General features: G+C 39.0%; 1 protein-coding gene across 4 annotated transcripts in view; it reads left to right on the top strand.

The window, feature by feature from the left end:
- Positions 1–18,669, top strand: part of VTA1 (vesicle trafficking 1) — a 270,718-nt gene that overhangs the window by 168,226 nt on the left and 83,823 nt on the right. For all 4 annotated transcript variants that reach the window (XM_056567241.1, XM_056567242.1, XM_056567244.1 and 1 more), the window contains one exon: positions 10,356–10,467. In XM_056567241.1, coding sequence (XP_056423216.1) covers positions 10,356–10,467 — 112 coding nt within the window. The remainder of the gene's footprint in view (positions 1–10,355; positions 10,468–18,669) is intronic.

The raw sequence follows: 18,669 nt of genomic DNA on the forward strand, positions 1-18,669 counted from the left end.
TAACGTATGTTTATTTCAGTATATAATGTATAAAGTTAGAATACTTGTGAACTGTGAATCACAGGGCCCTTGTGAATCAACAGAAACACAAAAGGGTTGTTCAATGGTTAATACAATAAAATTAAAATCATGGCAAATAAAAAGGGTTATTACAATAACATATGGCTTTTAAAACACATAAATAATCCTTTAAATAAGTGTCCACACATCTATAGGAATGAAAGCAATGGTTTGGCGATTTGTAAAAATGCAGTGATTTCTCTGATAGTCTTGGTTCGCTATTTCCACAATTATTTTGTATCCAGTTAGAATAAATAATAAATGTCTTGAATAAAGAATGCAGCGATTTGTGCAAAGTTAGTCAGTGGCAATTGTATCAATTGACTTTAGAATGTAACAAATCTGGATCCTTTATGCAGAGGGCTCGTTGTTGGAGACACAGCCATCTCCCAATTGTGCAGTGGCAGTGTTAGGTTCAATAAGAACAGCGCTTTAAAATTGTAGTCTGAATTGGTACCTTCTGTAAATTGTGCTGATTGCCGGACGAGTCCCAGTCCCTGGGCAGAGGGTGCGCTGCTAGAGACTCGGCCGTCTCAGATGTGCAGTGGGCTCAGTCCGTGGATACTGCAGCAGTTCTCCGTTGTATTCTTGTGGAAAAGGTTGATGTGGCACTTGGATTGTTTGTGGTTGAAGCTGGACACGTTTCAGGTCCTTAGGACCTTTCTTCAGCAGCTAAACAGATGTACACTGTGTACATATGTTTAGCTGCTGAGGAAAGGTCCTGCACAATTGGGAGATGGCTGTGTCTCCAACAGCGAGCCCTCTGCATAGAGGATCCAGATTTGTTACATTCTAAAGTCAGTTGATACAATTGCCACTAACTTTGCACAAATCGTTGCATTCTTTATTCAAGACATTTACTATTTATTCTAACTGGATACAAAATAATTGTGGAAATAACGAACCAAGACTATCAGAGAAATCACTGCATTTTTACAAATCACCAAACCATTGCTTTCATTCCTATAGATGTGTGGACACTTATAGAAAGGATTATTTGATGTGTTTTAAAAGCCATATTTTATTGTAAAAACCCTTTTTATTTGCCATGATTTTAATTTTATTATATTAACCATTGAACAACCATTTTGTGTTTCTGTTGATTCACAAGGGCCCTGTGATTCACAGTTCACAAGTATTCTAACTTTATACATTATATGCTGAAATAAACATACGATATTCTAATATTCACGACTCTGAGCCCCAATTTCTGTATTGGATTTAAATAGATCTTAATCTTTCCAGTACTTTTCAGCTGCTATATACTGCAGAGGAAGTTCTTTTCTTTTTTAATTAATTTTCTGTCTGACCACAGTGCTCTCTACTGTCTGTGCCAGGGACTGTACAGAGCAAGAGAGGTTTGCTATGGGGATTTGCTCCTGCTTTGGACAGTTCCTGAAATGGACAGAGGTGTCAGCAAAGAACACTGTGGTCAGACAGAAAAGAAATCCAAATAGAAAATAACTTCCTCTGTAGTATACAGCAACTGATAAATACTGGAACGATTAAGATTTTTTTAATAGAAGTAAGTTACAAATCCGTTTAACTTTCTGGCACCATTTGAGATATATATATAAATATTTCCACCGGGGTACCCCTTTATTACTGATGGAAATATGGGTATTAGAAACATTCAAATTAAATGAACATGATCAAGTTTAGGTACCTAGCAACATGTAACAGTTTTTGATCGGACAGGTGCGCTTTAATTGTGGTAGGCATTCGTTATGACAAATTCAAATCAAGGAACAAGATGGAAGAATTTTTAAAAAGGATTTTAGAGATTGATGAAAACAACAAAAAAGAAAACTACTACAGTGTTATGAGAAAATAGACTTATGATAAACTAGTTTTAATCCCTTCCCGACGCATGACATACATGTACGTCATGGAAGGTATTCCCGACCTGTGACATACATCTACGTCATGCAGATAATGGCTGCCGATGAACGTGTAGTGCTGCGCCTGGTAAGATGGTGGCTGATAGCAATCCATCTTGCCTCGGGACCAGTGCCTCCTCCCACCACCACAATCACTGCATCGCGCTGGACCCGAAAGGTGAAAAAGAAAGAAGATCCACAGGAGGTATGTATGTCAGAGGGGAGGGGTGTGGTGGAAATTACTGCCTGCTATGGAGGAACTGCTGCCAACTATGAGGGAACTGTTGCCTACTATGGGGGGACCTCTGCTACCTTCCTAATGTGGGGGACTTTTGCTGGATACCTAATATGGAGGACATCTGCTAGATACCTAATGTGGGGAGCTATCTACTACCTACAAGCTATTATGTAGAATAACTACCCAGCTAATATGGGAGCCACCTACATAGATTTAAATATATATATATATTTATATAATACCAATAAAGAGCAGCACATCCAATGAGAAAAATCCTGGGGTGCCAGCCAATTGAATCCCGGTGCTCCGATCCTCGTTTTAAATATAATTGATAGTAGGCAGCACACCAACTTTAGTGAAATTAAAGTGTTCTTTATTCCATGTAAGAGAGACAACGTTTCAGCCATCTCACATCGCTCACACTTGAAAATGGCCATGTGAGATCGCTGAAACGTTGTCTCTCTTACATGGAATAAAGAACACTTGATTTCACTAAAGTTGGTGTGCTGCCTACTATCAATTATATATATATATATATATATATATATATATATATATATATATAATATACCTTCCCTAATAACAACTGAAAACGCCCCCTTTTTTCCATAAAAAAAAAAAACTGCGAGTACTTTAAAAAAAAAAAAAAAAGCGTTGGTACTCTGTCTTAAAAAAAAAAACATTTTTTTATTGTATCGGGACATCCCTAATAACTAAATTTATTTGGCATGGCTATCTCTCTTACAAGTAGAGAATTTCAAATCTAGAAAAATGCAAAAAAAAAAAAAAAAAAAAACTGCATGTATCAACAAAATGTACTACTAATATAAAGTACAATATGTCACACAAAACAACCTCAAGAAAAAAAATATATATAAATGTCAATTCTAGTTTTCACGAAGGCATAAATTCTAGTTTGTACGAAGGCATTCAGTAAGAATTCCTGTTTGTATGAAGGCGTTCAGTAAATATTCTAGTTTGTACGAAGGCGTTCAGTAAATATTCTAGTTTGTACAAAGGCATTTAATAAAAACTAGTTTTAACTAGGAAAAAGCAGTCAATTCTAGCAGTCAATTCTAGTTTTCACAAAGACTTTCAGTCAAAACTAGTTTTCACAGGGGAAAAACAGTCAATACTAGTTTTCACAAAGGTACTCAGTCAAAACTAGTCTTCACTGGGGAAAAGCAGTTGATACTAGTTTTCACAAAGGCATTTAGTCAAAACTAGTTTTCACTAGGGAAAACCAGTTATAACTAAAAACTAGTTTTAACTGTATACCAGTGAATGTCATACAGCTGTTAACAAAGGATGTGTTAAAAGAGCCTACGTCATGTGACTGTGGCGACACAACATCCTCTTGGAATTTTCCCAGTGTAAAGAATTATTCAGTCTTTATTAAGTATTTACATTATTAATATGCCCTCTATTAGAAAGTAACTAGTACAAGTGCAGCTTTGTTGGTGATTGACAAATTAAATACTGGTGCAGCAGCTCTTTTCCTGGACCATTACTTACCTTCTCCTTTAGGTCTATGAATGGCCATTATCTTGATTTATTTAAAAAGTGAAGTCCAATTTAAATTAACAAGCCCTAAAGATTTGGATGTATTTCTGTTGCTAGAAAATGCAATGAAAGGTAAACAGCCCTGATGTTTTATGAGAATCAGCAATATGACATGTCTGAAAACGATGACCCCGAATGCCTTTCTTTTCTTTTTTTCCCCCCCTTGGAAGCCATTACAACCTTTGACCACAGTTTTTAAAGCTAGGTAATATTTTGTGGCTGTCCCAATGTTATATTTTGAAGACATAAATAGTAAGTGACCACATAAATAAAACACAGATTTTTTTTATTTTATTTGTTCCATGAGAGGACAGAAATGAAAGCAGTACAGATAAACAGATTTTTATGAAGGGAAATTCTGTATTCTGCTAATGACACTTCTGAACTTAATAATTAATTTTGTGCTTCATCAGTGTTTAAAATGTTATATATTTTGTACGTTATTAAGGGTCTATATACATGAAAAGTATCCTATGTGTATTTGATGCTGCAGATTTTATGCTGTGTTCAATCATTTAGATTGCATTTAAATCTGCAGCATAAAATATATGCAAGATACTGTATATGTGACTTCACCCTAAATATATATGTAAATCTTTGTTGTTAAGTATTTTAACCATATAGTTTACAGTAAATAACTGAAAGATATAACCATGCCTTATTATGCTGTACTTGAAGAAGCTTTCTGTTTTTAAGCAAGCAATGACCTGTGTCACTATGGGGACAATGGTCCATTTAGTTTGCTGTATCCCCCAAAGGGCATTTCTGGTAACTGCAACTTGGCTGTATGGGCGAGTTACATGTGAGTCTAATTACAAGAGATTTACTCACACTATAAAACAAGGCATAACAAAGAGTCTTTAGACATCTACTGGGATGGAATTACACTTTTCATGGTTCTGTCAGAACGATGAGAAGGCTTTTGCTGGAAACCCAATATATGTTTAGAACTGAAACCAACCCAAACCATGTTTTAAAAGATTTTATAAATACTGTATTTATAAATACAGTATTATAGCTAGAGACTTCACTTTCCAAGACTGATGACCATCTCATTTAAAAATTACTATTGTGAATACAGCTGGGAAAAATAAGATGTGTGGTAACTTCCCATGGCAGATACTCCTCTTTGAAACATGTTAATAGGGGTCAGTCTGCACTGCACATTCATCTATCTGCTTAAGGTATATTCATCTATCTGCTTAAGGCTTAGCCACATGTCGCAAATTTCATGATTTCCCTATTCATTACCATAAAAAGTATAGCAAAACTAAGTATTACAGCCCATAAAGTCCTGTACTTAAAGTGGGTAGACTCAACCTGACAACTCCTTTTCGGTTTTAAACTGGCCTGGTGATTAGATGATAGCCACAGGTCTGACAACCTTAGCGACCAACCATCTACTCCAAGGAAAGTGAGTCGTTTTTTTTTTTTTTTTAAAGACCCATTTATGCTCAGGATAGGCCATTAATGTCCAATCAGCACAACCAATTGGACAACTGGTACCCTTCACCCATGATCTGTTCAGCAGAGGTGCAGCTTCAGCATATAAACAGTAAATGGTTCCAGAAGCGGTTGGCAACTTCCAGCTTCCATTGGAATGAATGGGAGCCAGGAAGAGGCTATCAATATAAAATGCCCAGAAAACCTTTTTAAAGGCAGTAGATACCTTTGTACAAACATTCATTTGCTACCGAAATAGTGCAACTTTCTATTTAGTAAGCAAACACATTTAGGTAGCTACAACCAAATAGATACAAGTTAGGAAGAAACAGTATATGACAAGTACTCAGGTAAGGTATACTCCCAATAGCCTGGCAAACATGCCATTATAATTATATAACCAAAAAAATCACAGAGCATTATGTTAATGATTATGTCACACAAGATTGATAAAAAAAAAAAATCAAACTCCATTTGTAGGTCAAATTAATACATATGTATGTCTTAAAGGGGTACTCTGGTGGAAAACTTTTTTTTTGTTTTTTTTTACTTTCTGGCACGAACTGGTGCCAGAAAGTTTAAACAGATTTGTAATTTACTTCTATTTAAAATCTTAATCCTTCCAGTACTTATTAGCAGCTGTATGCTACAGAGTAAATTCTTTTCTTTTAGAATTTCTTTTTTGTCTTGTCCACAGTGCTCTCTGCTGACACCTCTGTCCGTGTCAGGAACTGTCCAGAGCAGCATAGGTTTGCTATAAGGATTTTCTCTTGCTCTGAACAGTTCCTCATATGGGCATCAGGTGTCAGCAGAGAGCACTGTGGAAAAGACAAAAAAGAAATTCAAAAAGAAAAGAATTTCCGCTGTAGCATACTGCTGCTAATATGTACTGGAAAGACAAATATTTTTTAATAGAAGTCATTTACAAATCTGTTTAACTTTCTGGCACCAGTTAATAAAAAAAAATAAAAAAAAAAGGTTTTCCACCGGAGTACCCCTTTAACATGCTGGGGACGGAAGGCGTATGGATACGCCCTCGCGTACCGGTACTTAAGGACGGAGGACGTATATGTATGCTCCGCATTTCCGATCACTGCCGCTCAACCGGGCGGTGATCGGACCGGGATGACTGCTAAAATTGTTCAGCAGGCATCCTGTGCCAATGCCCAGGGGGGTCCTGAGACCGCAAATCGCCAGAGAATTTACGCCGGCGATTTGCAGCTATTCCGGGTCATACGGGTCTATGGTGACCTGGAAAATAAGGGGGATCGGGGTTGTCCAAGAAACCCACGATCCCCCTAAAGGGATAGGAGTGAGGTGGCAGTGGTGCCACCCCTTCTATCCCTGCTATTGGGCTTCTAGAAGCGCCGACCAATAGCAGATCGGGGGGTTAACGTTTCCCTGCTCTGCCCCGCCTATTGTGCTGGGATTTGTACCTCCAGCTGTTGTGTACCTCCAGCTGTTGCATAACTCCATCTCCCAGCATGCCCTTCAGCGATTAGTCCATGCTGGGAGTTGTAGTTTTGAAACAGGGTACATTCACACAGGTGGGTTTACAGAGGGTTTCCTGCTTCAAGTTTGAGCTGCAGCAAATTTTCCACCGCAGCGCAAACTCCTAGTGGGAAACTCACCGTAAACCGCCGCCAGTGCGAATGTGCCCTAAAAACACTACACTAACACATAATAAAGAGTAAAACACTACATATACACTCCCTTACACTGCCCCCCCCCCAGTAAAAATGAAAACGTATCGTACGGCAGTGTTTCCAAAATGGAGCCTCCAGCTGTTGCAAAACAACAACTCCCAGCATTTCCAGACAGCCACTGACTGTCCAGGCATGCTGGGAGTTTAGCAACAGCTGGAGGCACCCTGTTTGGGAATCACTGGCATAGAGTATCCCTATGTCCACCCCTATGCAATCCCTAATTTAGTCCTCAAATACGCATGGCGCTCTCTCACTTCAGAGCCCTGTCGTATTTCAAGGAAGCAGTTTAGGGCCACATAAGGGGTATTTCCATACTCGGGGAAAAATTGCACTCCAAATTTTGGGGGGCTTCTTCTCCGTTTACCCCTTATGAAAAGGAAAAGTTGGGGGCTACACCAGCCTGTTAGTGTAAAAAAATATAATTTTACATTAACATGCTGGTGTTGCCCCATACTTTTTATTTTCACAAGAGGTAAAAGGAAAAAAAAAAAGACCCCCAAAATTTGTAAGGCAATTTCTTCTGAGTACAGAAATACCCCATATGTGGGCGTAAAATGCTCTGCAGGCGCACAACAAGGCTCAGGAGTGAGAGCGCACTATGTACAGTTGAGGCCTAAATTGGCGATTTGCACAGGGGTGGCTGATTTTACAGCGGTTCTGACATAAACGCAAAAAAATAAATACCCACGTGTGACCCCATTTTGGAAACTACACCTCTCACGGAATGTAACAAGGGGGTATAGTGCGCCCTAACACCCAACAGGTGTTTGACGAATTTTCGTTAGAAAGTTGGATGGGAAAATGAAGAATAAAAATTTTTTGCACTAAAATGCTGGTGTTACCATAAATTTTTCATTTTCACAAGGGAAAATAGGAAAAAAGCCCCCCAAAATTTGTAAACCCATTTCTTTTGAGTAAGAACATAGCCAGTATGTTGATGTAAAGTGCTCTGTGGGTGCACTACAATGCTCAGAAGAGAAGGAGCGCCATTGGGATTTTGGAGAGAAAATTTGTCCGGAATTGAAGGCCACGTTTGTTTACAAAGCCCTCATAGTGCCAGAACCCCTCCCCCATGTGACCCCATTTTGGAAACTACACCCCTCACGGAATGTCATAAGGGGTACAGTGAGTATTTACGCCCTACAGGTGTCTGATAGATCTTTGGAACAGTGGTCCATAAAAATTAAAAATTTAATTTTTCATTTGCACAGCCCACTGTTCCAAAGATCTGTCAAACGCCAGTGGGGTGTAAATGCTCACTGCACTCCTTATTAAATTCTTTGAGGTGTGTAGTTTCCAAAATGGGGTCACATGTGCGGGGGTTTACTGTTCTGGCACCACAGGGGGCTTTTTAAACGCACATGGCCCCTGACTTCCATTCCAAACAAATTCTGCCTCCAAAAGCCCAATGGTGGTCCTTCTCTTCTGAGCATTGTAGTGCGCCATCAGACTTTAACAAAAAGTCCTCAAACACCTGTTGGGTGTTAAGGCTCACTGTACCCCTTATTACGTTCCTTGAGGGGTGTAGTTTCCAAAATAGTAGGCCATGTGTTTTTTTTTTTTTGCTGCTGCTGTTTTGACACCATAGGGGCTTCCTAAATGCGACAAACGGTACCCCCCAAAAACCATTTCAGCAAAATTTGATTTCCAAAAGCCAAATGTGACTCCTCTTCTGAGCATTGTAGTTTGCCCGCAGAGCATTTTGCGTCCTAACATGGGGTATATCCATACTCAGAAGAGATGGTGTTACAAATTTTGGGGGGCATTTTCTCCCATTACTCTTTGTAAAAATGGTAAATTTTGGGGGGAAAAAACTGCACCTTCGTGAAAATTTTTTTTCATTTACACATCCGACTTTAACGAAAAGTCGTCTAACACCTGTTGGGTGTTAAGGCTCACTGGATGACTTGTTACGTGCCTTGAGGGGTTTAGTTTCCAAAATAGTATGCCATGTGTTTGTTTGGGTGCTTCCTAAATGTGACATGCCCCTCAAAAACAATTTCAGAAAAACTCACTCTCCAAAATCCCATTGTTGCTCCTTCCCTTCTGAGCCCTCTACTGCGCCCGCCGAGCACTTCACATACACATATGAGGTATTTCCTTATTCGAGAGAAATTGGGTTACACATTTTGGGGGGCTTTTTCTCCTATTACCCCTTGTAAAAAAAAATATTCAAAAATTAAAAAAAAACTGGGCCTACAAGAACTTGCGAGTGTAAAAAATGAAGATTTTGAATTTTCACCTTCACTTTGCTGCTATTCTTGTGAAACACCTAAAGGGTTAACAAACTTTCTGAATGTCATTTTGAATACTTTGTGGGGGTGCAGTTTTTATAATGGGATCATTTATGGGGTATTTCTAATATGAAGGCCTTTCAAATCAACTTCAAAACTGAACTGGTGCCTGAAAAATTCTGAATTAGAAAATTTTGTGAAAAATTAGAGAATTGCTGCTGAAATTTGAAGCCCTCTTATGTCTTATAAAAGTAAAAGCATGTCAACTTTATGATGCAAACATAAAGTAGACATATTGAATATGTGAATCAATATATCATTTAAAGTTAGAAAAATGCAAAATTTTAAATTTTTTCATCAAATTTTGGAATTTTTCACCAAGAATTGATGCAATTATCGTCAAAAATTTACCACTAACATAAAGTGGAATATGTCACGAAAAACTCTCAGAATCAGAATGAAAAGTAAAAGCATCTCAGAGTTATTAATGCTTAAAGTGACAGTGGGCAGATGTGCAAACAAGGCTCCCATCCTTAGGGTTATAATGGGCTCAGTCCCCAAGGGGTTAAATACACATAGATCATAAAAATGAAAATAAGAGAAAATCCACAATCGTCTATCAATCATCAAAGTAATGAACAATACAAAGCAGTATCCGGTTCTGAAAATATGCTATTGGGTCCTTGCTGCTAAAAACATCCTATACATTATAACTAAATTACTTCCAGTCCTTACCCTTGAATGGATATAATCATCTCATGAGAGTTGGATTTATTGAAATTAACAGATTTGTAAATTGCTTCTATTAAATAATCTTAATCCTTCCAGTACTTATGAGCTGCTTTATGCTCCACAGGAAGTTGTATTCCTTTCTGGAGTTTTCTTTGAGCCTGACCACAGTGCTCTCTAATGACACCTCTGTCCAGGACAGGACCTGTCCAGAGCAGGAGAGGTTTGCTATGGGGATTTGCTTCTACTCTGGACCGTTCCTGACATGGGCAGAGGTGTCAGCAGAGAGTACTATGATCAGACTGAAAAGAATTCCAAAAAGAAAGTTAACTTCGCATTTATATCACACAGGAAACACACAAAAAAAAAAAAAAAAAACACATAATGTATTGGAAAAAACGACTTTAAGATGGTGTCCTAAAAAAACCGTGTCTGACACAACAAAATTAAAAATAAGTGTTTTGTACTGAAAGTCAAGTTTGTTTGAATTTACTTTTTACAGAACTCGCAGCACAGAAAATATGCCAGATGGAAGGCCACATACATTCACAATTGTTTAAAGAATGGGGCGACTCCTGAGTCTGGACCTGTTGGATTTGAAGGCGAAGACTACAGTAAGTTAACTTTACTATTGATGATGACACAAATTTTTGAAGCAACATCAGAGCTGTTGTTCTCTTTGGCAACAATAGTGTGACTTGGTCAGATCTCTTTAGACGGTGCACTCAGAAAGAACATCTACTCCTTTCTACTAATAAATAATGTATACATTTTTAAATGATTGCTAAAAAAACAAACAAATATAAATGTCATGATACTTTCCTTTTTATTTCGTTTCCAATTTTGTGTATGAATGCTTAAGCCTCTGTTTACACTAGCTTCCATCATTGCTTCCATGACAGCTATGCTAGTCATTCACCAAAACTTGAAAACTGAACTAAAAGACTTTAATCTGCTGAACCCCACAATTGATGGAAGAGCTGTTTTCGTTGGTTCTCCCCTGTATGCTTTTTTTTAGCATCCAATAGAAGAAATTCTGCACAAATGTCAAATAATGTACCCATTGGTTGATGCTGCTGGCATTAACCAGAAATATGCAGGAAAAGAATGCATAGAACAGAGGCTCAATAACTTATTTATAGTCAACAAGAGGATCAAAAACAGGGTAGCGGTACAAGATTGCAGTGCCTATTTTTTTTCTGTGGGTAAGAGAAGTATACTGCAAAAGTAATCTGCTTTTGTAAAAAGGGAGTTCTAAGTTTTAACCAACGCCTGATGCCATTTTTTAAATTATTTTATCATGTATTAGTCTTTTATACACCTAATAAAAAGATCTGAAATTTTGCACTTATGCCGGGTACTGAAATGTATGTGTGCAGTAATCTTTTTTTTAATTTTATTGCATTCTCTATTTCACAGTCTTGTTATTTATGCTTAATTATTACAGCTCATCTGCAATTTACTATGTAAACCTACTAACCTTTTCCATGTGTGTGTGTGTGTGTGTGTGTATATATATATATATATATATATATATATATATATATATATATATATATATATATATATATAAATACCAAAATAGTTGCAGCACTCCTAACCAAGGTATCGGGTGCCCGCATCCAAGACCCGATCACAGTCCATTCAGATAATCCAGCAAACAGTGGCGCAGCGCTCCAAAGATTCATGCAAAAACTTGTGCGTTTATTCACCACATATCTCCAGCAATGTTTCAGCTCAACAATAGAGCCTTTTTCAAGCATGCTTGAAAAACGCTCTATTGTTGAGCTGAAACATTGCTGGAGATATGTGGTGAATAAACGCACAGGTTTTTGCATGAATCATTGGAGTGCTGTGCCATTGTATGCTGGAATATATATACATATATATATATATATATATATATATATATATATACATATATACATACATAGTATATGCCATAGCATATTAGTGTTATATTCCAAATGTACAGTACATTTTTATCTGCAGTCTTCACTACAGGGAATATCCCATTGGATATACACACTTTTTTTAAATAATTAATGCAAGGAAAGAAGATTGTCCAGCGCACACACGTGTAAAACCGAGCTGCTTTATTGCATAGTTGCCATAGGATACATCGGACACTCAGGTAACATGACACGTTTTGGCCCACAGGGCCTTAGTCATACACATGTTGCTGGCACTTAGATCATTTATACATGCAGGGTGAGAATGTCCTGGGCGGAGCTTAGCCCCCACTCATGTGACATCACATCTGCACATATAATTACAGACAATGTTAAAAGGTACATACCATATCTTTATTTCATCATACTTATAACTAAATTATATTAAAAAAAAGGAAAAGAGAAATGAAACATTGTAAAATAAATCATATGCGTTAGTTATGCACATCTGATTCCAGAACCTGGAAAATCAGACTCCATCCATTATAAACATATACCAGGATGGTAGTGAACAAATAGCGCACAGACCTAAAAGATCCAACGCTGATCCTGAAGAACGATTGTATGTTGGAGCAAGGAAACAGTTTAGGGCAGCAATAATGCCAAGTTACAGACAAATTGAGCAGAATATAAATGTATATGTTTGTAGAATGAAACAAGATCTCCGAATATTAACCTTCTACATGATTATTGAATAGAATAGAAAAAGAAAAGGAAAAAAGAGAGAAAAAGAAGAAAAATTTTTTTGTTTTACCTATCTGCTACTAATATCACTCAGACTCAGTTATCATTGCTTTCTCAATCTTTCACAATCTTACTCTACAAGAACGACAGGCTCTAACAGAACTGCAGAAATTAGATCAGATTGTAATTAGGCAGGCCGATAAGGGGGGGGGGGGGGCTGTCGTGATTTTGGATAGCGGTCTGTATTATAAACTGAACATGCAAATGTTGGAAGATATTGACACATACAGACCCCTCTCCAATAATCCCACAGCCCAGTTTAAAAACCAACTAGCGTCTTTGGTGCGCCTTGGGGCTGAGAGTGGATGTATGACGGAAAAAATAGCAGATTACATTATTATTCAAGATCCCGTCATACCTATATTCCACTCCCTCCCCAAGGTGCACAAGGACACTTTTCCTCCCCCACTTAGCCTTTCGTTCAATGACGAGATACCTGCCACAATAGGCCTATGTGAATGGGTTGATTCTTTGTTAAACCCCTTATACCCATGATACCTGGCCACATAAAAGACAAACACCTTCTTAGCATGATGAATTCTGTACAATGGCGACCTGAGTGCAGGTGGGTCACAGCAGATGTGACCTCCCTATACTCGGTCATTCCACACAGATTAGCTATCAGTGCACTCACATGGTTTCTAAACACCTATTCACAGTATCCAAATAACTTACGTGAATTTATAACTTTGGCTGTTGAATATCTCCTTGGTCACAACTTTTTCATGTTTGACTCTAAATTTTTCCTGCAGGTGACAGGAGCGTCTATGGGGGCGAAGTTCTCCCCCTCTCTCGCTAACATCTATATGTGTTGGTGGGAGAGGGAGATTCTCTTCGCCCCCACTAACCCTTTTTCCTCTGCTGTGTTGTGGTATGGCCGCTACATCGACGACCTCCTGTTTATTTGGGGGTCCGATGTGGTGGCCATACAGGGGTTCAAAGAGTTCATGAACTCAACCTTCATTTCACAATCGGCCTGGAGCATAATGTGGTTAACTTTCTGGATTTTACGTTGCGGGGTGACAGTGATACCGGCAATATTGTTACATGCACATACAGGAAACCCACTGCAGTAAACTCCATCTTACATGCCGGTTCCTGTCATCCCTCGCATGTAACAGAGAACTTGCCCACAGGTGAAATGATCAGGGCACGCCGTAATTGCTCGCTCGATGAGGATTTTTCCAGCAAAATGGTTGCTATTAGCAACAGACTCAAGCAACGTGGCTACCCTGATTGGACCATTAAAAAAGCACAGAGTATTGTTACCAAGAAAAGTCATTCTGATTTAGTCAAGGAGAAAATCCATAGCAACAAGACCCATAGTCAAAATCCACCTGTGGTGTTTTCTACCCAGTTTAGTACTGAGTTCAAGGCAATCAGCAATATCATGAAAAAAGAACATACCAATTATATATACTGATCCTGAATTTCGGACAGCATTGAAAGGGGGCATAAGATGCGTATCTAGAAGAGCCCCAACTTTGGGCCAGACATTATCCCCTAGCCTCTTTTCCAGCTCTCCGAAAAAAGCATCTACTTGGCTTAATTGCCAAGGTACATACAAGTGTGGATCTAGAAAAGGCATTTGCTGCAACTATATGAATAACTCAGTATCATTCACATCCACTAGCAATAACAAAACATTTAATATTAGACAATACATTAACTGCAATACAGCTGGGGTGGTGTACCTATTTACGTGCCGTGCCTGTAGTGTGCAATACGTGGGCTGTACCATTAACCCACTAAAAATCAGAGTACGAAAACATCAGATATTGCACATTTTCAGGCACGGCACGTATCAATGGTCAGTAAGCATTGTGCTGAGGTACATGGTGGAAATACCTCTAGCCTAGCGGTACAAGGCATCGAAAGGGTGGAAAAACCACTTAGAGGAGGAAACATGAGACAGAAAGTGCTGGATCGTGAAATATATTGGATACTCGCCCTTGAGACGAGAATACCGCTAGGTCTGAACAGGAGACTGGACACGATTTTACATTATTAAATCAGTTAGGTTTTATAACCACAATGTTAAAAATCTAAATATTGCTGTAGCATGTTTCATCTCCTGTATGTTTTCCAGTCACCTGTTCAGTTTTTTCTTTCATTTTTTCCCCCCTTTCTTTTTTTCTTTTTCTTCTTTTTTCCTTCCTGTTTTTCTTCTTTCCCTTCTTTTTTTTCTTTTTCTCTCTCTTTTTTCCTTTTCTTTTTCTATTCTATTCAATAATCATTTAGACGGTTAATATTCGGAGAGCTTGTTTCATTCTACAAACATATAAATTTATATTCTGCTCAATTTGTCTGTAACTTGGAATTATTGCTGCCCTAAACTGTTTCCTTGCTCCAACATACAATCGTTCTTCAGGATCAGCATTGGATCTTTTAGGTCTATGCGCTATTTGTTCACTACTATCCTGGTATATGTTTATAATGGATGGAGTCTGATTTTCCAGGTTCTGGAATCAGATGTGCATAACTAATGCATATGATTTATTTTACAATGTTTCATTTCTCTTTTCCTTTTTTTTAAATATAATTTAGTTATAAGTATGATGAAATAAAGATATGGTATGTACCTTTTAACATTGTCTGTAATTATATGTGCAGATGTGATGTCACGTGAGTCGGGGCTAAGCTCCGCCCAGGACATTCTCACCCTGCACATATAAATTATCTAAGTGCCAGTAACATGTGTATGACTAAGGCCCTGTGGGAGGATACGCGTCACGTTACCTGAGTGTCCGATGTATACTACTGCAACTATGCAATAAATAGGAAAGCATGGTCATCGGCCCTGATCCCCCTACAGCTGCTGTCCCAACAGTTTCCCAGTCCCTGCTACTATTTCTGTCAGGACTGTTCAGCTTTTCACTGACAAAGGTAACAGCTGAGCAGCTATTTTCCCCAAGGGCCACAGCCCTTCTGATTCTCTTTGAGGGTACGTTCACAGGGGAGCTTATCCGCAGCATATTTGACACCGCGGATGTGCTGCCGACACACACAGAGTTAAGGCTGAGCAAACTCAATGTTGCTGCCATAGCTCTATGTGTCCGCTCATGACTGCTGGCATGAAATCTACAGATACGAGCGGACACCCAGAGCTACTTGAGCAGCAGGTAGTTCGCTCTGCCATAACTCTGTGAGTGTCGGGAAGCCCATCCGTGGCATCAAATATGCTGCGGATACACTCCTGTGTGAACATACACTGCATGACCCCCAGTCTTCTTTTAAGGGTATCTGACAGTACACACAAATACACTGTTAGAATATCTGTGAAGAACCTGTGCGTGTCATGGGTTATAAGAAAAAGGTTTGTCAGAACAGAGCGCATTACCATGAATGAACAAGGTGTCTAGGTAGAGAGCTCACAAAATAAACATGCTGTGGTTTTAATTAAAGGGAGCCTGTCAGTGATTTTGAGCCACAAGAAATGCTGACAACCCTATACAGAGGTTGGTGAGGGGAATGCAATGATGTCTTGTGTCTCGGGGCATGAAGCTTGAATGACTAAGAAAAACATTACATTTCTTTGGCTGTTGTCCTTAGATCATCTGAACTTGCTGTATTGAGAATTTCTTTGGCACCTTCTCTCAGCTCTGATGGACATCTCTAGCTATCTCTTGGTTAGATATAAGAGTATTCAGTCATAGCGGAGAGGAATGGCTAGTAAAACTCAAAACAAAGAGCTATGGGCACCTTACAAGAGGAGCCCGCTTTCTGGGCACTTTCTGTTGCGGCTTCTGGGAGATTAAATATTTTCTCGGTTATGCAAGAAAGGTGAAATGTTGTTATAAAAGTAAACAGAGAAAATCTTCCAAACCATCTATAGCTGTTTTGTTTTTTTGAGGTCATATATCAGTAGGAATCTGTCACTAGCTGCTATTTTGAGGGGAGTTACATGAGGTCTATCAGTTTTTTTTTTTTATTAGATTGCTGGAGGGAGTATAAAAGCATCATAAACCATGAATCATTTTTTCTTTTTTGAATGTAGAATATCTCGGTTTTCTTTAGGCAATATCTACTGAAAAAGATAACTTTACATTTTTGTAGAGACACTATTTGCAGTATTGCCATAGGATAAGTAAAATCTGGAGACAATTTTAGAGCCTGCTGGATGTAATGAGGCTAAATAAATATGTTGACATAGAAACACTACAATGAACAAAATAAGGTTTTTCATGTTTAATCTTAAGTCCCGCAGTCTGATGTTCTGCAGAGTATCTTTCCTCTCCCCTCATGCCTTAGAATTCTCTGTGCTCCAGAGACGTCTTCCATAGGTTTGTGCTTAGGTTGTAAATCTGAATACATTTTTACTGATTGATCATAATATTATGTTTACTGTGTGGCAGATTTAGAAACACGGTGTAGCAGAATGTGAGGTTTCAAACTATTTTATGTGGAAACAGTGTTGTTATTGTACTATATTCATCCTAATCTGCAAGCCATTTTGATGGGTAAGCAAAGGATGAAAATAAGCAAACCGGGGCGAAGGAGTGTTTAAAGCCTGTGTTTAAATATACTAAACTTACTGCTCCCTCAAAAATACTATTTCCATGTGCTTATTGAAACCACACATCTACTGTAGCCAATGTTTTCATAGCTACAAAGGTGTTCTGTGTGTGAGCGTGGTCCTGCCCTGAGCTTAAAGAAGAGGCTCATGTTGTCAGTGTACCACTAATCCAAGGAAAACCAAACAGAATGGCACAGCTTAATCTTTCACAGAGGTCAGCTTTAGGTGTACCTCAGTCAGTTCTCCAGATGCCTGAGTACCTGGTGTAAAATGACCCAAACAACATATATTTTGTATGGCATTGGAACACATTGTGCTTACCAACCATTTATTTATTTATTTTTATATTTTCTGAATATGCCATGAGAAATTTAAGCCGTTTATTGAAAGTGCATAAAAACCACCCTCTTCATTGGATTCATTGACACTAACATCAAAAGTCTGCTCGAGTCTTAGTCAAATAAACTTTATTTTTTATTTTTTGCATGATCTTAATATAAACCATTGTTAATGTTCTGAAACATCTGCCAGGTGGCTTTGAACTAGCTGCTTTGCTAAAAGAATTTGAAGATTAATTGCTTTTTCCATCTATGCTCAGAATAACTAGTAATATAGGGCAGACGATTTGCTTGAATAAATGTGGTTTGCTACTCATAATCAGCTGTAATAATGATTTTTATTGAGGGACTTTTTAACTGGAATAAGTGATGGCACTTTATTTTTCTATATAGTAAATTCAATCTAAATACATTTTACTCTATCGGCTCCATTGGGGGACACAGACCGTGAGGTGTATGCTGCTGTCTCTAGGAGGTGTGACACTATGGTATTAAAAAAAAGTCGGCTCCTCCCAGCAGAATATACCCGCCTTCAGGCTCTGAGCTAATCAGTCTAAGCTTAGTGTCTGAAGGAGGTGGACATGGTCTGGAATTCTCCTAGTATAGGGACGTGTTAGTTTTTTTAAATTCCCTTTTCTTTCCTGTTTTCAGGTGGGGACTCAGGGACTCCGGTTCCCTGTTTCCCCATTGCGAGTAAGGGGGCACAGACATTGAGTATATGCGCAGTTCACCCCCCTCGCCAATGGTCAGCGCCTGGGTTGGTACCTCATGGGTCCGGGTCCCCCTATTTCCCTGCTCGCCTCGCTCGCGCATAGCAGCCAGGCGTGATGCAGGTAACTAAAGCTGACTGAAGACTTCACTGAAGACTCCATTAGGTAAGTTCTTCTGACTGAGGTAAGTACTTTCCCCTTTTTTCTCCTCAGGTGCGGATTTGCAACCTCTGGAGACCCCTGTTTTTGGCCCACCTTTTCAGGTTATGGGGCTGGCTTATACAGGGGATGGACTTTTATTCTGGGGGAGCAGTGGCATCTTGGGGGGCATGTACTCTATGCTTTACTTTGTGTGTGGTTGCTTGTGACTATGACCGCAGCGCCTTATATGCGGCTGACATCCGCGGCGCTGGTACGGGCGCTCTCCGCGCCGGCTTACTTTCACTTTCCCGGCAGCGCCTTATATGCGCCTGACAGCCGTGGCGCTGGTACGGGCCGGGCGCTCTCCGCGCCGGCTTACTTTCACTTTCTCCGGCAGTCTCTGCCGGCGTATTGG

This window comes from Hyla sarda, chromosome 3 (assembly GCF_029499605.1).
Source record: "Hyla sarda isolate aHylSar1 chromosome 3, aHylSar1.hap1, whole genome shotgun sequence".
Taxonomy (NCBI): domain Eukaryota; kingdom Metazoa; phylum Chordata; class Amphibia; order Anura; family Hylidae; genus Hyla; species Hyla sarda.